The sequence below is a fragment of the Prunus mume genome, linkage group LG8 (genome assembly GCF_029339155.1).
Source record: "Prunus mume cultivar Tortuosa linkage group LG8, ASM2933915v1, whole genome shotgun sequence".
Taxonomy (NCBI): Eukaryota; Viridiplantae; Streptophyta; class Magnoliopsida; order Rosales; family Rosaceae; genus Prunus; species Prunus mume.
The window spans coordinates 1,718,422-1,737,681 of NC_142705.1; the positions used below are offsets into that span (position 1 = coordinate 1,718,422).

The 19,260-nt window shown below is 37.9% G+C and overlaps 5 protein-coding genes across 6 annotated transcripts; 4 read left to right on the forward strand and 1 right to left on the reverse strand.

The window, feature by feature from the left end:
* Positions 1-898: 898 nt before the first annotated feature.
* On the forward strand, positions 899-4,692 carry LOC103341229 (uncharacterized). The gene is made up of 7 exons (XM_008244713.2): positions 899-2,101; positions 2,265-2,396; positions 2,525-2,685; positions 3,120-3,330; positions 3,633-3,870; positions 3,946-4,096; positions 4,191-4,692. Exons 1-7 carry the CDS (start codon positions 976-978, stop codon positions 4,491-4,493), a joined length of 2,322 nt encoding a protein of 773 aa, XP_008242935.2. The 5' UTR covers positions 899-975; the 3' UTR covers positions 4,494-4,692.
* A 2,269-nt stretch (positions 4,693-6,961) lies between these two features.
* On the forward strand, positions 6,962-10,750 carry LOC103341228 (uncharacterized). The gene is made up of 7 exons (XM_008244712.3): positions 6,962-8,150; positions 8,314-8,445; positions 8,574-8,734; positions 9,159-9,369; positions 9,686-9,923; positions 10,004-10,154; positions 10,249-10,750. Exons 1-7 carry the CDS (start codon positions 7,010-7,012, stop codon positions 10,549-10,551), a joined length of 2,337 nt encoding a protein of 778 aa, XP_008242934.2. The 5' UTR covers positions 6,962-7,009; the 3' UTR covers positions 10,552-10,750.
* Positions 10,751-11,767: 1,017 nt separating this feature from the next.
* On the forward strand, positions 11,768-13,030 carry LOC103341372 (nod factor hydrolase protein 1-like). The gene is made up of 2 exons (XM_008244883.3): positions 11,768-12,893; positions 13,002-13,030. Exons 1-2 carry the CDS (start codon positions 11,768-11,770, stop codon positions 13,028-13,030), a joined length of 1,155 nt encoding a protein of 384 aa, XP_008243105.2.
* A 485-nt stretch (positions 13,031-13,515) lies between these two features.
* Positions 13,516-17,721, reverse strand: LOC103341227 (uncharacterized). Of its 2 annotated transcripts, none has more exons than XM_008244711.3 (10): positions 17,474-17,721; positions 16,462-16,543; positions 16,267-16,341; positions 16,133-16,169; positions 15,237-15,320; positions 15,022-15,082; positions 14,818-14,924; positions 14,625-14,690; positions 13,962-14,101; positions 13,516-13,808 (listed from the first exon to the last, which is right to left on the reverse strand). In XM_008244711.3, the coding sequence occupies exons 1-9, from the start codon at positions 17,553-17,555 to the stop codon at positions 14,006-14,008; spliced, it is 690 nt and encodes a 229-aa protein (XP_008242933.2). In that variant the 5' UTR covers positions 17,556-17,721; the 3' UTR covers positions 13,516-13,808; positions 13,962-14,005. The 2 variants fall into 2 exon arrangements, with proteins under 2 accessions (XP_008242933.2, XP_008242932.2); XM_008244710.3 differs by having other exon boundaries at positions 16,462-16,549; positions 17,474-17,699.
* A 575-nt stretch (positions 17,722-18,296) lies between these two features.
* LOC103341226 (large ribosomal subunit protein eL39) lies at positions 18,297-18,973 on the forward strand. Its single transcript, XM_008244709.3, has 3 exons — positions 18,297-18,453; positions 18,529-18,632; positions 18,724-18,973. Exons 1-3 carry the CDS (start codon positions 18,451-18,453, stop codon positions 18,770-18,772), a joined length of 156 nt encoding a protein of 51 aa, XP_008242931.1. The 5' UTR covers positions 18,297-18,450; the 3' UTR covers positions 18,773-18,973.
* Positions 18,974-19,260: the final 287 nt, after the last annotated feature.

Here is a 19,260-nt window from a genome sequence, read left to right on the forward strand (position 1 = left end):
TGCCAACCGCCAAGAATGTATTTTGGAGCCCAGAAAACAAAACAAAAAAGACTTTAGAGGCCGCGGTTAAGTAACCATAATTAATTAGTGACACTTAACCCAAGTATGTCCTGATCTGCAAAAGTACGAACTGGCAAAAACATCGAGGGTATTATTGGGTTTTCACTTTTCATTTGTGACCTAATTTCTTTCTTCTCTTTCTTTATAGAAACAGAAAGAAACAAAAAGTGGAAATGAATGGCATACGCGATGTGTTTTAATCTGAAGCCTGTATGAAGTCTAGAGTTGGCAAAAGAAGGGCTCCAGGAAAATTGTCTCTTGGCTTGCCATCGCTTTCGTGGCCAGACAAACTTTTCAAAGAATTTACATTTCACAAATAGTTTGGTGGCAAAAGTGTTCCATTCCATGCCACGTGCGTCTTCTTCAACTTAATCCAGAGACTTGCTTGTGGCATGATTACTCCATTTCACACACACCCTCCTCATCCTGCTGATTTATTTAATCCAGAGACTTGCTTGATTGATTGGTTTGGCTGCAATGCAATCTCCATTAATCTGTCCAGTCCAATATCTTGATTTTCCTGCAAATGCAGACAAGGCAGCCATGCAGAGTTACGGCCAAACTAGGGCCGCCACTATAAAATATCTGCTTAGATCACATACGGAAGGTAAGTGGTCTCGTATAAAGTATGTTGAAGAATACACACAGTCCCACATCGGATACTTAACAAAATATAAAGTCTCATATAATAAATAGCTTCACTCCTAATAACATCGAGACCCCCCACACCTTCTAAATAGGTGGTGAAGTTATGGACAATATCGATGTTGCTAGTAGTAGGCCAAGGGGTCCGTCCATCTAAAATATAGTCTTTCCACAAAGATTGTAATTTCCTATTAAGTACCACTTATGATATTCAATTTTCTTCAATGTCTTAGTTTTCTTCTCCCTTTTTAATTAACTAGCTTTATATCCATGGGATCAAAAAATGTCACCCACCTTTTCCTCGTCATCTTCCTTATTTCATCTCAGTTTTATTGTTGTTTCTCTGCACAAACTTGGATCAGAGCTGGTTACTGGTATGTCGATAGCGAGTCCCCGATACCTGACATAAACTCTGCCTTGTTCACTCATCTTATTTGTGCCTATGCTGATCTAAACTCCTCCACCTACCAGCTCTCCATCCCTTCCTCTCAGGAGCCATCCTTCTCCAGCTTCACCGGTATCGTCAAGGGCAAAAACCCATCAGTCATAACACTCCTGTCCATCTGGAATGGACTAGCTACAACAAATCAATCAATTTTGGGTGAGAAAGCTAACTCTTCAGTCTTGTCCTCAATGGCCAGCAAACCTTCCAACAGAAAGTCTTTCATTGAGTCTTCAATCAAAACAGCAAGGCTTTATGGCTTTCAAGGTATAGACTTGCTTTGGCTTTGGCCTAGGACAACCTCTGATATGATCAACATGGGAAAGCTATTGGATGAGTGGGGGGCTGCTGTGAATTCTGAGTCAAGAAACTCTAGTGATCAGTCACGCTTGATATTGACAATGGCGGTTCGTTATCTGCCTGCTTTCGAATCGTTGAGTTACCCGATTGAATCTATGAAGAGGAATTTGGATTGGGCACATGTTGTGGCATACGACTATCATCTACCTGCTAAGGAGAATGTTACTGGTGCTCATGCTGCTTTATATGACCCGTCAAGCCATGTTAACACCAACTATGGTATAAAGCAATGGCTAAACAACTCATTTCCTGCTAGCAAACTGGTTTTGGGTTTGCCTTACCATGGCTATGCGTGGACACTTGTGAACCCCAAAGACAATAATGGAATTGGGGCACCTGCAGCCGGAAAAGCTGAGACGAAAGATGGATCCATGAGCTATAAATACATCAAGTGGTACGTTAGAAGCTACGGAGCTCCCATATTGTATAATGCTACTTATGTTGTGAATTATTGTATCATAGGATCGAATTGGATTGGTTTTGATGATTTGGAAGCTGTCAGAACTAAGATTGCATATGTCAAGGAGAAGAAGCTACTTGGTACCAATGTGTTTCAAGTCACCAATGATGACAATTGGGCGCTTTCTCGGGCAGGTTGGCCAAAGTGATTTTTGATGCTATGTTTTTGACATGTCATAAAACTCAATTTTATATACTGAAGGAAGTTTAATTTTGACAGCAGGCTATCTGCATAAATCAACTTATTTTCTAATGGAGATCCATTTATTCTACTTCTAACTGGTTTAGTAAATGACAGTTCAAGAGGAAGAAAATGATCAAGAAAACAAGCGGCGGTTATTGCTTATAGTTTTGCTTCCAATTACTTTGATCATAATCCTCATAGCCTTCGTGGTGTGTTACTTACAAAGAAAATTGTTGAAGACAAAAGGTTATTTTTCTCACTGTTATTGTTTGTTTCGAATAGAAATTAGACAGAGATAAATCCTCTTTTCGAATTTACATCAAGAGTTTTGCATTTGCATTTTCACTTTTTATATTTTTTCCTTCTGGTTTCAGGGATGATTATTCTTGGGAATTCAAGGTCTACTAGTACATCAGATCTTAACAGTGATCCTCCAACTCTGCAAGCATTCAGCTTTTCCAAAATCAAAGCAGCAACAAATAACTTCTCAAGTGAAAACAAGCTTGGAGAAGGAGGGTTTGGTCCTGTTTACATGGTAATATTTGCTACCTTATCTAACATAAGTTGACACTGTGGGAACTGGGATTTAATACTTGTGGTTGTATGTGTGCCCTTGTGTATAATCTGCTGCTACTTTTAAAACAATGAGATGTATATGAATAAAAAACTCTTTCCCTGAACTACCCCATTCCTACTTTCCTGCTACAAAGAAAAGGGAACAAAAAAAACTTTAGGCTTAAAGCTGTGTCCACGATCATTGGCTACTAATTCCCCTCATGCTGAACCAAAAGCTTATCAACAACTGAAAGCAGAGTCACCTTCACCTTGTGTTAATTAAGTGGTACATTCTGGTGAACAGTGAGAGTGATACCATTTGTAGATTCATCTTTTGATCAGATATAAATCTGGATTTTCTTTTTACAAAACCATGCTAACTTAACTAACCATGGTTTTCTTCAATTTTTCAAGGGTAAATTGCGAGGAGGACAGGAAATCGCAGTGAAAAGACTTTCGAAAACGTCAACTCAAGGACTTGAGGAATTTAGAAATGAGGTTACACTTACTGCAAGACTACAACATGTAAATCTAGTTCGAGTTCTTGGATTTTGCACTGAGAAGGAAGAAAAAATGCTGATCTACGAGCACATGCCCAACAAAAGCTTGGACTTCTACCTTTTTGGTCTGCAATTTTTCATGCTTCCTTTTATGGTTGAGAGTGCAGGCTAGCATAACACAATACTTTTGCATTCTGTAAGTTTCAGTGGGTCTTAACATCTCCTCTAAGAGGTAAAGATGGGGGGGTTAAACTCATTGAAACTCTCCAAATAATTAGACAAGCGTATTCTTGAGGAACACTAGTGTATATAACAAAAATCACTTCTTAAGCCATCTAAGCTTATGGTGCAGAAACCTGTGACTTTTAATTTGTCTATCTCTTGCTCCTTTGCCTACCTCATTGGTCCTGAATTTGATATCTTGCAGATCCTATCAGACGGTATCTTCTAGACTGGACAAAGCGTGTGCACATCATTGAAGGGGTTACTCAAGGACTCCTATATCTTCAAGAATACTCCAATTTTACAATTATTCACCGAGATCTGAAAGGTAGCAACATTTTACTTGACCATGAAATGAATGCTAAGATATCAGATTTTGGAATGGCTAAACTTTTCAGAAAAGATGGACTTGTAGCAAACACAAAGCGGATTGTTGGAACATAGTAAGTAAACTGCCTCTTTTTGGTTATTCACACACACATGAGCATATCCTTTAATACTTGTGGTATGCAATGCAGTGGCTATGTTCCTCCTGAATATGTAAAAAAAGGTATATACTCTACAAAGTACGACGTCTACAGCTTTGGGGTTCTACTTTTGCAAATGATTAGTGGAAGGAGGAGCACATGTTACTATGGTCCAAACGAAAGCTTGCACCTCTTGCAATTTGTAAGTTCCATAGCTGTCTATGATTCTATCACCACTACTGGAAACTATTACTTAGATCTAAACTATATATGAAGTAACATTCAAACTATTTCAGGCATATCTATCATGGAAAGAGGACAGAGGAAGGGAATTTATTGATCCATCACTGGATGATTCTTCTTCTTCTTGTAAATTATCGAGATGCTTGCAAGTAGCTCTATTATGTGTCCAGGAAAATCCAGAGGTTAGGCCTACAATGTTGGAAGTTTATTCCATGCTCAACACTGACATTGAACCCATTCCCACTCCTACGAAGATGGCTTTCTCAGGACATGGAAGTGTGGAAAACGCATCTACACCGCAGCAAGGAAGTTGTTCAGTTAATGATGCAGAAATTTCCGAATTGCAACCCCGATGAAATTGCAGGCTCAGAATAGGAGACATTAGTTTTTCATTTTCAATGGTTGAGTTCTTAGGCTCAGGAATGTGGGTGGTCATATACTCTATGAATTATACAAGATTTTAGCAACTTTGGATTCTTGATCTGGAGGCCTACATGTTCTAAACATTACAATATTTGGTTGAATTAAAAATTTGCAATTCCTGTGCAGAGAGAAGGGAGGGAACTGCTGAGGCAAGTCATTTGAACATTGAACTAGTGGTTAGGCTTAGACCAAGGAGGGGATATGCCAGGATATGCCAAATTTTTTGTTTTGTTTGTACGAAATTCTTGTATACAACAATAACAAAAACTGCAGGGAAAAAAATTCAAATCCAGCCTGCATTATTCCCAGGCAAACACAACTGAACATGAAAAACAACAGAATAACATGTCCACTCAGAGCCCCGTTCCAAAAGAAAACCACCACCAAATGAGAAGTGTTAGCATTTTTGTCAGAAGTTAAAGGGGTAAACAATGGCCTCTTCTAACAACAACCTTCATCATTGATTCATTGATTTCGACCGTTATAAAAATTAGTGACAGCAATTAAGTTAAGACAAGTGGTTTAAAGTAACATTATATGTTATGTTGTCGTTCTAAGGTTGGTTTAAAAACCATTTGCTTGTGAAGCCTGTGTTGTTATGATTGGAGCTACTGCTTACTCGTGACTTCCCTGTCCAAGCATTGATCATCTCCGTACAAGCATACATTCTCTTGACCAATATTCTAACTGAGTCTCAGCAGCAGCACTGCAGCAGCATTAGGATTTCTTTTTGAACCAGGAATGAGTTTGAATGGGTCGCTTCTCGCTTTAGACTTCACATTAGAATGATAATTTAACAGGAAACAAGCTTTTTATATTAGCAACATGGAATTAATTTAATGACTGCCAACCGCCAAGAATGTATTTAGAGGCCGCTTTTAAGTAACCATAATTAATTAGTGACACTACCAGAAAAATGGGCACAACAAGCCACGGTTCGTTTAGCCACAGTGAGCCGACTATATTCATTGGTGTTCTAATGGGCGCAATTACTGTATAAATGTTTACATGTAATCATCTGAAAAATACCTATATGAAAATTGTACAGTGTTGAATAACACGAATCAAGAAGCCTAAGCTAAGAATCACATTTGAGCTTTGGTGGCTTACCACTGTGGTTAGCCTTGGATACATTTTTAGGTAGAATGATTGTACTAAATACCTGTCATCTTATAATGACGTGATAAAACAAGGGTTTGTGCTCACATTTTCTATTTGCCGTTTTCAATCATAAATAGTATGTTCAATTTCTATGATTAAAAACGGGATATAGAATATTAGGTCCAGGAAATCAACATTTCACCGTCACACTCATAAATATTGGGCGCATATGAGGCAAAGTTTTGTATGATAGTCAGAATATTAGGTTCCTTAACCGTAATGCAATTTGCTTTGACAACTCTCAAAGGAAAGACCAACTCTTACAAGCGCTCTTTCTCACTTTCTACTTTTCTAGAATTATCTTGCAAATTGATCCATGTGTTGCTGACTTTGCATCGGCGGTGAAGACTTCTCCACCTTTCTAGATTTCTCCAAATGAACAAATATCATTTCAATGAGCTGGGCATCTATTTACCTTGGGCTTGGTTAATATGTTGGGCTGGCGATGATGTTTTAGTAAGTGTAGCTTGCGGCATGCTGATTTATGGTTGGCTTCAGTTTGAGTGATTGGTTTGGCTGGTGGATGTTGCGCTCGCTCAATCCAAATATTACGACATTAATTTGTCCAGTATGTATCATGGTCCATGGTGGGTGCTCATCGTTCACTTCACAAGAACTTAATGCAGAATTTAGGCTGAACCTGCTTAGATCAAAGCCCCTTGCACAATTACGTATAAGGAACGGTGGGTAAGTGGTCTCTCACTCTCACTCTCACTCTCATTCATTATTAAGGTTTTGCAAAATGGCACTGAAGATTTTGTTTCCACTGTCCACAAGACATGTTGCAAGTCACACCGAAATATCTGCCCATATGATGATGATGCCATGTATATATATATATATCCCTTCTATTGAGGGATCCTCATATAATTTTATTTGAGGACGCCCATTGAATACTCTACAATTTTTTCAATGATCCAAACCATCCATTTTTAGATATTCATTCATAGATCAACCTTACAAAAAATTAGACAAATCAGAAACCGATATCATTTGACATCTAAATTGAGTTATTGAAATTTTAGTATTTTCAAGAAAGTACTAAAATTTCAATAACTCAATTGGATGTCAAATGATATCGGATTTGTCTTATTTTTGTAGAGATCATCTTGAATGAAGACCTAAAAATAGATGGTTTGGATCATTGAAAAAATTGAGGCTGTCCTCAAATAAAATTATTTGAGGATCCTCAATATATATATATATATATATATATATATATATGTATTAGTACATGTAGTAGTAGAAACTAGTCATCTTGTACGAGGAAAAATCAAACTAGCTTTTTATGTCCATGTCCATGGGATCAAAAAATATCACTCCCTTTATCCTCTTCATCATCTTCCTTATTTCATCTCAATTTTATTCTTGTTCCTCCGCACAAACTTGGATCAGAGCTGGTTACTGGTACGCCGGTAGCGAGTCTCCCATACCTGACATCAACTCTGCCTTGTTCACTCATCTTATTTGTGCTTCTGCTGATCTGAATTCCTCCACCTACCAGCTCTCCATCCCTTTCTCTCAAGAGTCATCCTTCTCCATCTTCACCAGTGTCGTCAAGCGCAAAAACCCATCAGTCATAACACTCCTATCTATCTGGAATGGACAAGCTGCAACAGCTCAATCAATTTTGGGTCAGAAAGTTAACTATTCAGTCTTGTCCTCAATGGTCAACGAATCTTCTAACAGAAAGTCTTTCATTGAGTCTTCAATCAAAACAGCAAGGCTTTATGGCTTCCAAGGTATAGACTTGCTTTGGCTTTGGCCTAACACAGCCTCTGATATGATCAACATGGCAAAATTATTGGATGAGTGGCGAGCTGCTGTGAATTCTGAGTCAAGAAACTCCAGTGACCAGTCACGGTTGATATTGACAATGGCCATTCGTTATTTGCCTGCTTTCGAATCGTTGAGTTACCCGATTGAATCTATGAAGAGGAACTTGGATTGGGCACATGTTATGGCATATGACTATCATCTGCCTTCTAAGGAGAATGTCACTGGTGCTCATGCTGCTTTATATGACCCGTCAAGCCATGTTAACACCCACTATGGTATAAAGCAATGGCTAAACAACTCATTTCCTGCTAGCAAACTGGTTTTGGGTTTGCCTTACCATGGCTATGCGTGGACACTTGTGCACCCCAAAGACAATAATGGAGTTGGGGCACCTGCAGCCGGCATAGCTGAGACGAAAGACGGATCCATGAGCTATACGTACATCAAGCGGTACATTCGAAGCTACGGAGCTCCCATAGTGTACAATGCTACTTATGTTGTGAACTATTGCATCATAGGGTCGAGTTGGATTGGTTTTGATGATGTGGAAGCTATCAGAACTAAGATTGCATATGTCAAGGAGAAGCAGCTACTTGGTACCAATGTGTTTCAAGTCACCAATGATGACGATTGGGCGCTTTCTCGGGCAGGTTGGCCGAAGTGATTTTTTATGCTCTGTTTTTGACATGGCATAAAACTCAATTTTATATCCTGAAGGAAGTTTAATTTTGACAGCAGGCTATCTGCATAAATCAACTTATTTTCTAATGGAGATCCATTTATTCTACTTCTAACTGGTTTAGTAAATGACAGTTCAAGAGGAAGAAAATGATCAAGAAAACAAGCGGCGGTTATTGCTTATAGTTTTGCTGCCAATTACTTTGATCATAATCCTCATAGCCTTCGTGGTGTGTTACTTACAAAGAAAATTGTTGAAGACAAAAGGTTATTTTTCTCACTGTTATTGTTTTTTTCGAATAGCAATTAGACAAAGATAAATCCTCTTTTCAAATTTACATCAAGAGTTTTGCATTTGCATTTTCACTTTTTATATTTTTTCCTTCTGGTTTCAGGGATGATTATTCTTGGGAATTCAAGGTCTACTAATACATCAGATCTTAACAGTGATCCTCCAACTCTGCAAGCATTCAGCTTTTCCAATATCAAAGCGGCAACAAATAACTTCTCAAGTGAAAACAAGCTTGGAGAGGGAGGGTTTGGTCCTGTTTACATGGTAATATTTGCTACCTTATCTAACATAAGTTGACACTGTGGGAACTGGGATTTAATACTTGTGGTTGTATGTGTGCCCTTGTGTGTAATCTGCTGCTACTTTTAAAACAACGAGATGTACATATCAATAAAAAACTCTTTACCTGAACTATTTCCTGCTACCAAGAAAAGGGAACCAAAAAAACTTTGGGCTTAAAGCTGTTTCTATGATCATTGGCTACTAATTCCCCTCATGCTGAACCAAAAGCTTATCAACAACTGAAAGCAGAGTCACCTTCACCTTGTGTTAATTAAGTGGTACATTCTGGTGAACAGTGAGAGTGATACCATTTGTAGATTCATCTTTTGATCAGATATAAATCTGGATTTTCTTTTTACAAAACCATACTAACTTAACTAACCATGGTTTTCTTCAATTTTTCAAGGGTAAATTGCGAGGAGGACAGGAAATCGCAGTGAAAAGACTTTCGAAAACGTCAACTCAAGGACTTGAGGAATTTAGAAATGAGGTTACACTTACTGCAAGACTACAACATGTAAATCTAGTTCGAGTTCTTGGATTTTGCACTGAGAAGGAAGAAAAAATGCTGATCTACGAGTACATGCCCAACAAAAGCTTGGACTTCTACCTTTTTGGTCTGCAATTTTTCATTCGTCCTGTTATGGTTGAGAGTGCAGGCTAGCATAACACAACACTTTTGCATTCTGTAAGTTTCAGTGGGTCTTAACATCTCCTTTAAGAGGTAAAGATGGGGGTGTTAAACTCATTGAAACTCTCCAAATAGTTAGACAAGCATGTTCTTGAGGACTGAGCCCACACTACTGTATATTAAGCAAACAAAAATCACTTGTTAAGCCATCTAAGCTTATGGTGCAGAAACCTGTGACTTTTAATTTGTCTGTCTCTTGCTCCTTTGCCTACCTCATTGGTCCTGAATTTGATATCTTGCAGATCCTATCAGACGGTATCTTCTAGACTGGACAAAGCGTGTGCACATCATTGAAGGGGTTACCCAAGGACTCCTATATCTTCAAGAATACTCCAATTTTACAATTATTCACCGAGATCTGAAAGGTAGCAACATTTTACTTGACCACGAAATGAATGCTAAGATATCAGATTTTGGAATGGCTAAACTTTTCAGAAAAGATGAACTTGAAGCGAACACAAGCCGGATTGTTGGAACATAGTAAGTAAACTGCCTCTTTTTGGTTATTCACAGACACACATGCTCATATCCTTTAATACTTGTTGTGGTATGCAATGCAGTGGCTATGTTCCTCCTGAATATGTAAGAAAAGGTATATACTCTACGAAGTACGACGTCTACAGCTTTGGGGTTCTACTTTTACAAATGATTAGTGGAAGGAGGAGCACATGTTACTATGGTCCGAACGAAAACTTGCACCTCTTGCAATATGTAAGTTCCATAGCTGTCTATGATTCTTTCACCACTAATGTAAACTATTACTTAGATCTAAACTATATTTGAAGTAACATTCAAATTATTTCAGGCATATCTATCATGGAAAGAGGACAAGGGAAGAGAATTTATTGATCCATTACTGGATGATTCTTATTCTTCTTGTAAATTATCGAGATGCTTGCAAGTAGCTCTATTATGTGTCCAGGAAAATCCGGAAGATAGGCCTACAATGTTGGAAGTTTGTTCCATGCTCAAAACTGATACTGAACCCATTCCGACTCCTACAAAGATGGCTTTCTCAGGAAATAGAAGTATGGAAAACATATCTACATCGCAGAAAGGAAGTTGTTCAATTAATGATGCAGAAATTTCCGAATTGCAACCCCGATGAAAATGCAGGCTCAGAATAGGAGACATTAGTTTTTCATTTTCAGTGGTTGAGTTCTTAGGCTCAAGAATGTGGGTGGTCATATACTCTATGAAGTATACAAGATTTTAGCAACTTTGTATTCTTCATCTGGAGGCCTACATGTTCTAAACATTACAATATTTGGTTGAATTAAAAATTTGCAATTCCTGTGCCGAGAGAAGGGAGGGAACTGATGAGGCAAGTCATTTGAACATTGAACTAGTGGTTATAGGCTTAGGCCAAGGAGAGGATATGCCAAATTTTTTGTTTTGTTTGTACGAAATTCTTTTATACAACAAAAACAAAAACTGCAAGAAAAAAAAAATTCAAATCCAGCCTGCACTATTCCCAGACAAACACAACTGAACATGAAAAACAACAGAATAATTCCAAACGAAAAGCACCACCAAATGAGAAGTATTAGCATTTCTGTCAGAAGTTAGAGGGGTAAACAATGGCCTCTCCTAACAACCACCTTCATCATTGATTTCGACCGTTATAAAAATTAGTGCGGCAATTAAGTTAAGACAAGTGGTTTAAAGTAACATTATATGGTATGTTGTCGTTCTAAGGTTGGTTTTAAAAACATTTGCTTGTGAAGCCTGTGTTGTTATGATTGGATCTTCTGCTTACTCGTGACTTCCCTGTCCAAGCATTGATCATCTCCACAAGCATACATCAAATGTAGAGACGACCACAAAATCCACAAAATCAAACTTTGGACACTTGATAATATAATATTCTCACTGTTGTAAATAAATGACTATTTAATTTTAGAATTAACTAAATAGAATGTATATATATATATATATATATATATATATATACATATAAGTTGAATGCTACTCTCTTGTTTTTAGTTCTACAACACAACACTGCTCTGAATAAGTTATAACGGACGGCTTAATTTCTAGAATAGAATAGATAGTACTAGTAGCAGTCAAAACAGCGACAATTCTTAACTCGAAATTACTTAAATTACATACAACCACTTTCTGGATTATATAGGCAAGAATTTTAACGTTTTACTTAACCCCTTCCATCATTTTTATATGCATTCTTATTTCTTTAATGCACGCTGTGGTGGATAAATACAAAAACTATACACCAAATACGTTTCAAGCTTCGAATAATATATAGCATACAGCCCTTCCTAGTTACCACTGGGTAGTCAGTCTACTTTTCTCACAGCCTAGAAATGGCAAGCCTCAATGACTTGGTGCATATTCTTTTGCTTTCATGTTCCTTGATGATCTTCAACACTGGCTGTATGGCAGACTCGCTTTCGCACCCTCCTCCCCCTGTGAAGTCGGCCTATTATCCTTCATGGTTGTCAGATGATTTCCCACCTTCAGCTATAAACACATCATTCTTCACTCACATCTTCTATGCCTTTCTTGTGCCAAACGATGTCACTTTCAAATTTGACTTGTCAAATTCAACAGCTTTGCTTCTCTCCAATTTCACCACCACCCTCCATCACAAACATCCACCAGTGAAGACCCTCTTGTCCTTAGGTGGTGGCGGAGATGACCCAAAACTACCTAAAATCTTTGCTCGCATGGCCTCGGAGCCCTCCTCACGTTCACATTTCATACACTCTGCCATAGAGGTTGCACGTAAGTTTGGGTTTGATGGGCTGGATCTTGATTGGGAATTCCCTCAAAGCCCAAAAGAAATGAAGGACTTGGGCCACTTGCTCAAAGAATGGCGCCACGCACTCAAGAAAGAGGCTAAATCCACAGCCCGCCCTCCTCTCCTACTCACCGCCGCCGTCTACTTCTCGGTCGACTTCTTCTTGGCCAACGTCCGCCACTCCTACCCCATGCCGCACATGAATAAATACTTGGACTGGATTAATGCAATGTGTTTCGACTATAACGGGGCTTGGAGCAATACCACAGGGCCCAATGCAGCATTGCTTGACCCGAAGAGTAACGTAAACTCCATACACGGGCTTAAGTCATGGATCAAGGCCGGGATACCCTCAAAGAAGCTAGTTATGGGCTTGCCACTCTACGGCCGGACATGGGAGCTCAAAGACCCACATAATCATAGTATTGGGGCTACTGCTGTTGGGCCAGGCCCAGGAGGTGGGCAGCTGTTGTTCCACCAGGTGGAGACTCTGCTGAACCAATCGGGCGCAACCGTAGTGTATGACGTGGACACTATGACAGTATATTCTTTTAACGGATCTTCATGGGCTTCGTTTGATGATGCGTTTACTACAATCTCCAAGATAGGGTATGCTCAAGCCCTTGGGCTACGTGGATACTTCTTTTGGGCCCTCACATATGATAGCGGCTGGAAGATTTCGGCGCATGGTAAATTCACCAACTTTTTCTTGATGATAATTAAGATTCTTTTCATTAATTTTAAACTTAGTTTCCAAAATAATTCATTCTTAATATGTACATTTTCTTAAACTACAGCTTCAAATTCATGGATTCTCGACGAATGAGAAGAGTGTTACATGGGTTTCGTTCGATTTTGTGGGAGATTTCAGCCATCTAAGATGAAATTCCCAATTGATGATTATATAGAAACTCGCTATTTTGTGTTTAATATATATAAAGCATCGATTCATTGAGTGACTAGTGATTATTGAATTGAACCCAATTTATTTTATGTCTAGTAGAGGATAAATTTGAGTAGGTTGGAGATTTCTATTTTACATTATGGAAGGAAAATAAATGTACGATTGTTTGTGTACAATAATAACTAGGCTGACAAGTTACAAATGTGCGGCCTGCATGTACGTGCCCATGTTATCAAATTTTGAAGTCATAGTTATTGAACTTGATGGGTAGCCAGATTGAACTCCTTATTTTGATTTCGATTATGGATTGGTTCATCTCAATCAATTCAAAGAATCACGAATGTTTAAATACTCCATCCATCCATGATAGTCTTTCCTCCCCCTTTTTTCCCTTTCCTATCCAAAGATTTTAGAATGCATATCATTCTTTTTATAATAAAAATTCTATGCAACAATTTTATCAATTGAAGCTGCAATTCACAGCAGCTCAGAGAAGAAAACCACAAATTAAATAATACGGGCAGTGGAAAATAAACAGAGTGCAAAACTTTTTTATATAATTAGACACTTGCAAAATTTTCTCATCACAAAAACTGCAGCATTTCTCATGAGAGCCAGCTCTCCAAACCACCCCCTCGAAGAAAAACGCAAGCGCAAATCGTTTGTTAGTTAAAACCATAGCTGGAATTCTTGCCAACCCCTGCAATTCGATCAAACAGACCAAAGTCAAGTCACAAATGTAGATCTAAACCATTCTTCAAGTTTGAAAATCAACGATGCAATATAAATTACAGCATCCACCCCCAATAAATGGGAAGAAAAGAAAGATATAAAAATAGGAGAATTCTTATACCTTCTTATAGGTCAGCAGTGTATTCTAACAGGAGGATGCCAAAATTAGCTTTGCTTGTCTCTCATCCATTCAACAAAATTATCAATAATCACAGGCCATGCTTGATCCGAATCATAGTTTTGAAGGTCCGGAAAACTTATCTGCCAAAAGTAAAGATTCATTGAATTAAAACAACTCAGTCACAGAGAGAGAGAGAGAGAGAGAGAGAGAAAAAGAGGGGGGGCGCGGAGGGTGTGTTGGGTTCTATAGAAGTCAGAAAGTTAGATCCAGGTACAGGAAGAGCTAATATCCCTCGAATGGAGGTTTTCACTTCTATATTCCCTTCTGGGCAATTGTTTGGTGTTTAAGAGTTTAAACTATCAAATAGGTCAATTAGACTTCAGATTATTCCTGAGTGCATTCTGATTCATCACACAACTCACACTTACCAGTTATTTTACACGAATGGATAGTCTTATCATAATCTTGTACCTTTTTGACACATGTTTAGCCTTCCAAAATCATGGTTAGGATTTCAAGCCAAACAAGAAACTCATCTAATTGCATAATCTTAAAACCAGGGCCACTTTCCGGGCCCTGCAACTCAACAAAACGTTAAAAGGTACAAAGAAACATATGAACTAGAATTTCTGGACAAAATAAAAGCTAAAATAATAGGCTTACCTCCTTGCAAAAACGGTAAAAATGTAACCACTGATCCATATTTAATGCTCTGTACTCACTTTGGACCTGCCAAAATTAAAACCAAGCATCAAAGAACAATTGTGGAACCTATTTCAGAAAACAAATGTGTTGAGGAGCCAATTACTTAAAAGAAAAGTGAAATGGAACATGAACAGCTGCCACAGCTACATACCTTTAAATACTTATTTAATAAATCAACCTGGAGACGGTATAGGGGACCCAATACGAGATTCAGTAATTCACATACAGTCTCAATGTCTACACTCTTTTGCCTTTCTTCTGAAAATTTAACCAATTTGACACAGAGATTTCCATGAAAAAAAAAGGTTTTCACTTAATATATAGAAAAAGAAATGTCTCTCAAGACTAAGCTCACCTGTCAAGCAGTATCGAAATGCATATGCATAAAAATCTTCAAATTTGGGTGGGGTCATCAACTATCCAAAAACACAAAAAGCAAGATCAGTACGAACAAATATTTCTTCCTTTCAAATCAAGCATCATCCAGTATTATGTACCAAATCACCTCAATTACAATTCCATCACGACTCCAATAGTATCCAAAAGGAAAAGAAAGGAAGATGTGAATACCTCTTTCTCCAAACCTGGGAGTGCTTTCTTTAATTTAGAAATAGTGTCGGCATGTAGCTCTTTCAAGCCTCTTTGCCACTCATCCTAATTAGAAGACAGGAAAGAGAAACAGAAAAAGAAAAAGAAATGAGAATTAGAAGTGAACATTGATCATACTGTATTTATTTAGAGGCTAGGAACACAGGTAAAGTTAGTCTTGGGGATTTCCAAGTGCCTTGGGTAGCATTGAGAGGGCCAGCCACATGCTATCCTCATTACAGTAACCTTGAAGTAGGATCCTATTCCCGATAAAACAAATATTCCAGGGACCTTGAACAATTAGAGCAAACTCTACACACACTGAAGAATCTTTGTTAAGTTTTTGAAGTTAGTCCCTGTCCAGTTCACTTTCTTCACAGGAAAGCCACATACTGGACAAAATTCTACAGACCAGCTCAATGGAAAAGTGTATCCTGTTTCCTAACTGTTGTATTAAGTGCCTATTATAGCCAAACTGCAACTTCTGATCAGTACTTTTCTATCAAGTTGAAGTGTCAAAATAGTTTTCTGAGTCATAAGATGATCTTTCTCACAGTTAGCAACTTAGTATACAGGCTTAAACCCTACAAACCTAGTACTTTTTACGTAACTCCTTTGCCCTTCACTTAGAGTCCCAAAATTAAAATTCTTGTACTATGGATGGCTGCCTCCTTTTGTGTTAATCAGACTATCTTCTTTGTAATACCATTGTTTTTGTGTAACTCATCAGTTACATGCATATATATTACATATATATCACATCCAATGTACTAGGGCATATTGCAGAAACAAAAACATTAAATCTATTAGAAACAAGAACACCAATTGGGAAACAAGAAAACAAGAAAATCTGCTTAAACTATACAGTTCTGTCTTACCCTGGAAAAGTAGCCCTGCTTTTCAGCTTTCATTTTCCTGAATCATGCATTCAGGAACTTCAATCAGGTTATAAGATAACTAATTGAAGTATGCACACAACAACGTGTAAGCAAAAACTAATATACCAACTTACCAAGCAAGCATCAGTATTCTAACATTAGTATGGTCCACTCCCAAATCCGAACAAAGAGCCTCAATTCCTTCTGGGCTATTCAATCAAACATAAGAGTATAGGAAGGTTAACAGAATTTTAGCACTGCATACTTATTATATGGAATTGACATCACCACTTCATAAATGCATGCTTATCAAAGCACTGTACACTTACTCAATCATGTTTAATGACTGGTTTGCATACAATTCAAAAAGGCTTCCTATCCGGTCTACCACCTTTCTTGATTTACATTTACCTGAGGCTGAATAACATTAGAACACCAAATACTGCATAGTAAAAACCAAAAATATATCTTAAACTTGTCAAGCAAGGAAAAAAAAAGCACAACAGATACAAGCAGGATCAACAGCTGACATAACATATTCAAATATAACGACCAATATGTGCAGCCTTTCTACAGGGCTAGTTCAATATCTTAAAGAGCAAAAACAATTTTTTATCTTTTATATAGAAAATTTCCACCTACAGTACAATGGCATTATTTTGTAATTACTTGAACCATATAAAATCATAGGAAAAATGGTTGAAGAAAGAAATTGTAAGATTAATTTGAATATTATTAATCCATCACCAACATGTGAGTATATTATTCCTCATAAATAAATCAAAAAAGAAATCACACCTACGGAATCTTCTATGTTTATTTAGGGCAATTGGTATCATAAAATCTTCGAAACAGTATACCAAATTCCAGAAGCCACGCAAAAGTTCTTCAAAATTGACTTTCGTCTTAAATCAACAAGTTAAGGGTGATAAAGTAATTTTGACAACTCAAACTTCAAAATCACAAAATTTCCAGATAGCTTGAAGATCATAGTTCCGCTTCTCAAAATTCAAATACACAAAACTACTGAAACTTTTAAAAGTCTAAATCAAAACAAAGCGATGCAATTGGATTAAATTCAGCATGAACAAGGCCAAATTATAATACAATCCAAAACATTGAAATCGAATAGTTAATGCATGCCCAATAGAATATAATCACAATAAAGAAGAAAGGAGTAGTTTTTGCTGCTCTGCTAGCTTAACCCAGCTCATCTGCGTGCAATATTCACATAACTTCTGCGCTCTATGAAAATAAAACAAATATGTGACTTTTAATTTTTCTTCTTTTCTTTTATAGTTTTTATCGGGAACCAATCAGAATCTGAGGAAAGCAAGATACCGGCACGCGGTGGAACGACGTCGCAGGATGTGACGGAAGTCGAAGTTGATGGAGCTGCTTTTCTTTTAGAAGCGCGAGGCATTGTTTGAATTGTAAGAATCAATCAGAACCGTCGATTCTATGCTATCAAACCAATCCAGCACTGGAACTCACTAGAAAGCGAAGCTTGAAGGTTCGAATTCGGGAAAAGACGGCGATAGAGAGAGAAGAGGGGGCTCTTTTATAGTGTTTGGAATGTGGAAGACAGTGAGGCTGTGGGAGAGAGGAGGTTGCAGAATCCTGATGGGGGAAGGAGAGTGAGGTCACGCGGTGATTGGAGCGTGGAGTGTGCCTTAGGGATTTGGGGCTACTTTCGGAATTTCACACTTGGATTTCCGTGCGCGGGTTTGGGCGGTTTTGCACTGTCCCGTTACGGCACGAGTACTGTATGACAATGTCGTTTTACAGTTTACTTTACACCTTATAATTTGCTCAACACTCCCTTAATCCAAACCCAACAATTCCCATGTTTTCTTTTTCTCAAATAAAACCACTGCAATATTAGATTTTTAAATAAAATACATTAATAATTGTTTAGTAAGTCAGGTTTCACAATTTATTTATTTATTTTTAATACAAGCAATATCGAAAGAAGAAAAAATCAAACTTAAAACCTCGAGTGCAAGTTTTACTATTTATAAATTCACGATAAGTGGTTAAAACATAATCGAATTTAATAGACCAAGTCCAGTTCATGGCAAGCCCTAAAAGAATGTCTCATTGGCTGTGTGCAATTTGAGAAATGGGCCTTTAGTTCGAAATTGGACGCTTCCTCAAACATGATCAGCCTCCATTGAGACTCATAATCTCGTAAGGGCCCAACAGTCCATAAAACCCATCGCTATAAACTATAAATTGCAAGACTCAGCAATAGGGTTTCCTATCGCTAGGGTTTTTGTCTGCAAGTCGCTCCTCCAGCCGAAGCTCCCACAGCGAAAATGGTAAGCTTTCTTTGACACTGGACGTGCAAATTTTAGACTCTATTCTTGTTCTCATCTCAAGGATTGAATTTGCAGCCGTCGCACAAGACCTTCAGGATCAAGAAGAAGCTGGCGAAGAAGATGAGGCAGAACCGACCCATTCCTCACTGGATCCGCATGAGGACCGACAACACCATCAGGTGAGAAACATTTGTTCTTTCACATTTCTATCTATCTTTCTGATAATCAAAATGGATTTGGTTGCTCTAATACGGCGTCGTGTTTCCTCAGGTACAATGCTAAGCGCAGGCATTGGCGCCGTACCAAGCTCGGGTTTTGAGGTGGATGACACTCGTAACTTGGCATTTTGTTTAAGATTTTATTTGGCAAAAAAACAGTTGGAAACTTTTATGTTATAATCAATTGCGAATCTATATGGAGTCCCTTAGCAGAGATTGATATTTGGTTTGTAGTTTATTTGTATTTCAAGTAATGGGTTGGACCAATTTTTGAATTTAGACGAGTTTATCATGTTTCTCAATGGCTTCTTTTTGCCCTTTTATTTTTTGTGATTGACATGCTTAAGTCGTAACATATTACTATTACCTATCTAACGAAAAGCGTATTGAATTTGTTTGGATGACTGTGATTTGGTCTGATGTACTGCCTCACTTTTCGTATGAGGTGCTAGACGTTTTGTTTCCTAATCATTGTGATTGATGCGGAACCTTTTAGCAACTGCTTCAGCCTTGATTTTGCAATTTATGATGCTGGTTGTGCTGATGAGTATGCTGTTAGGGTGTTCTGGTTAGTTTATGTAGTTATTTA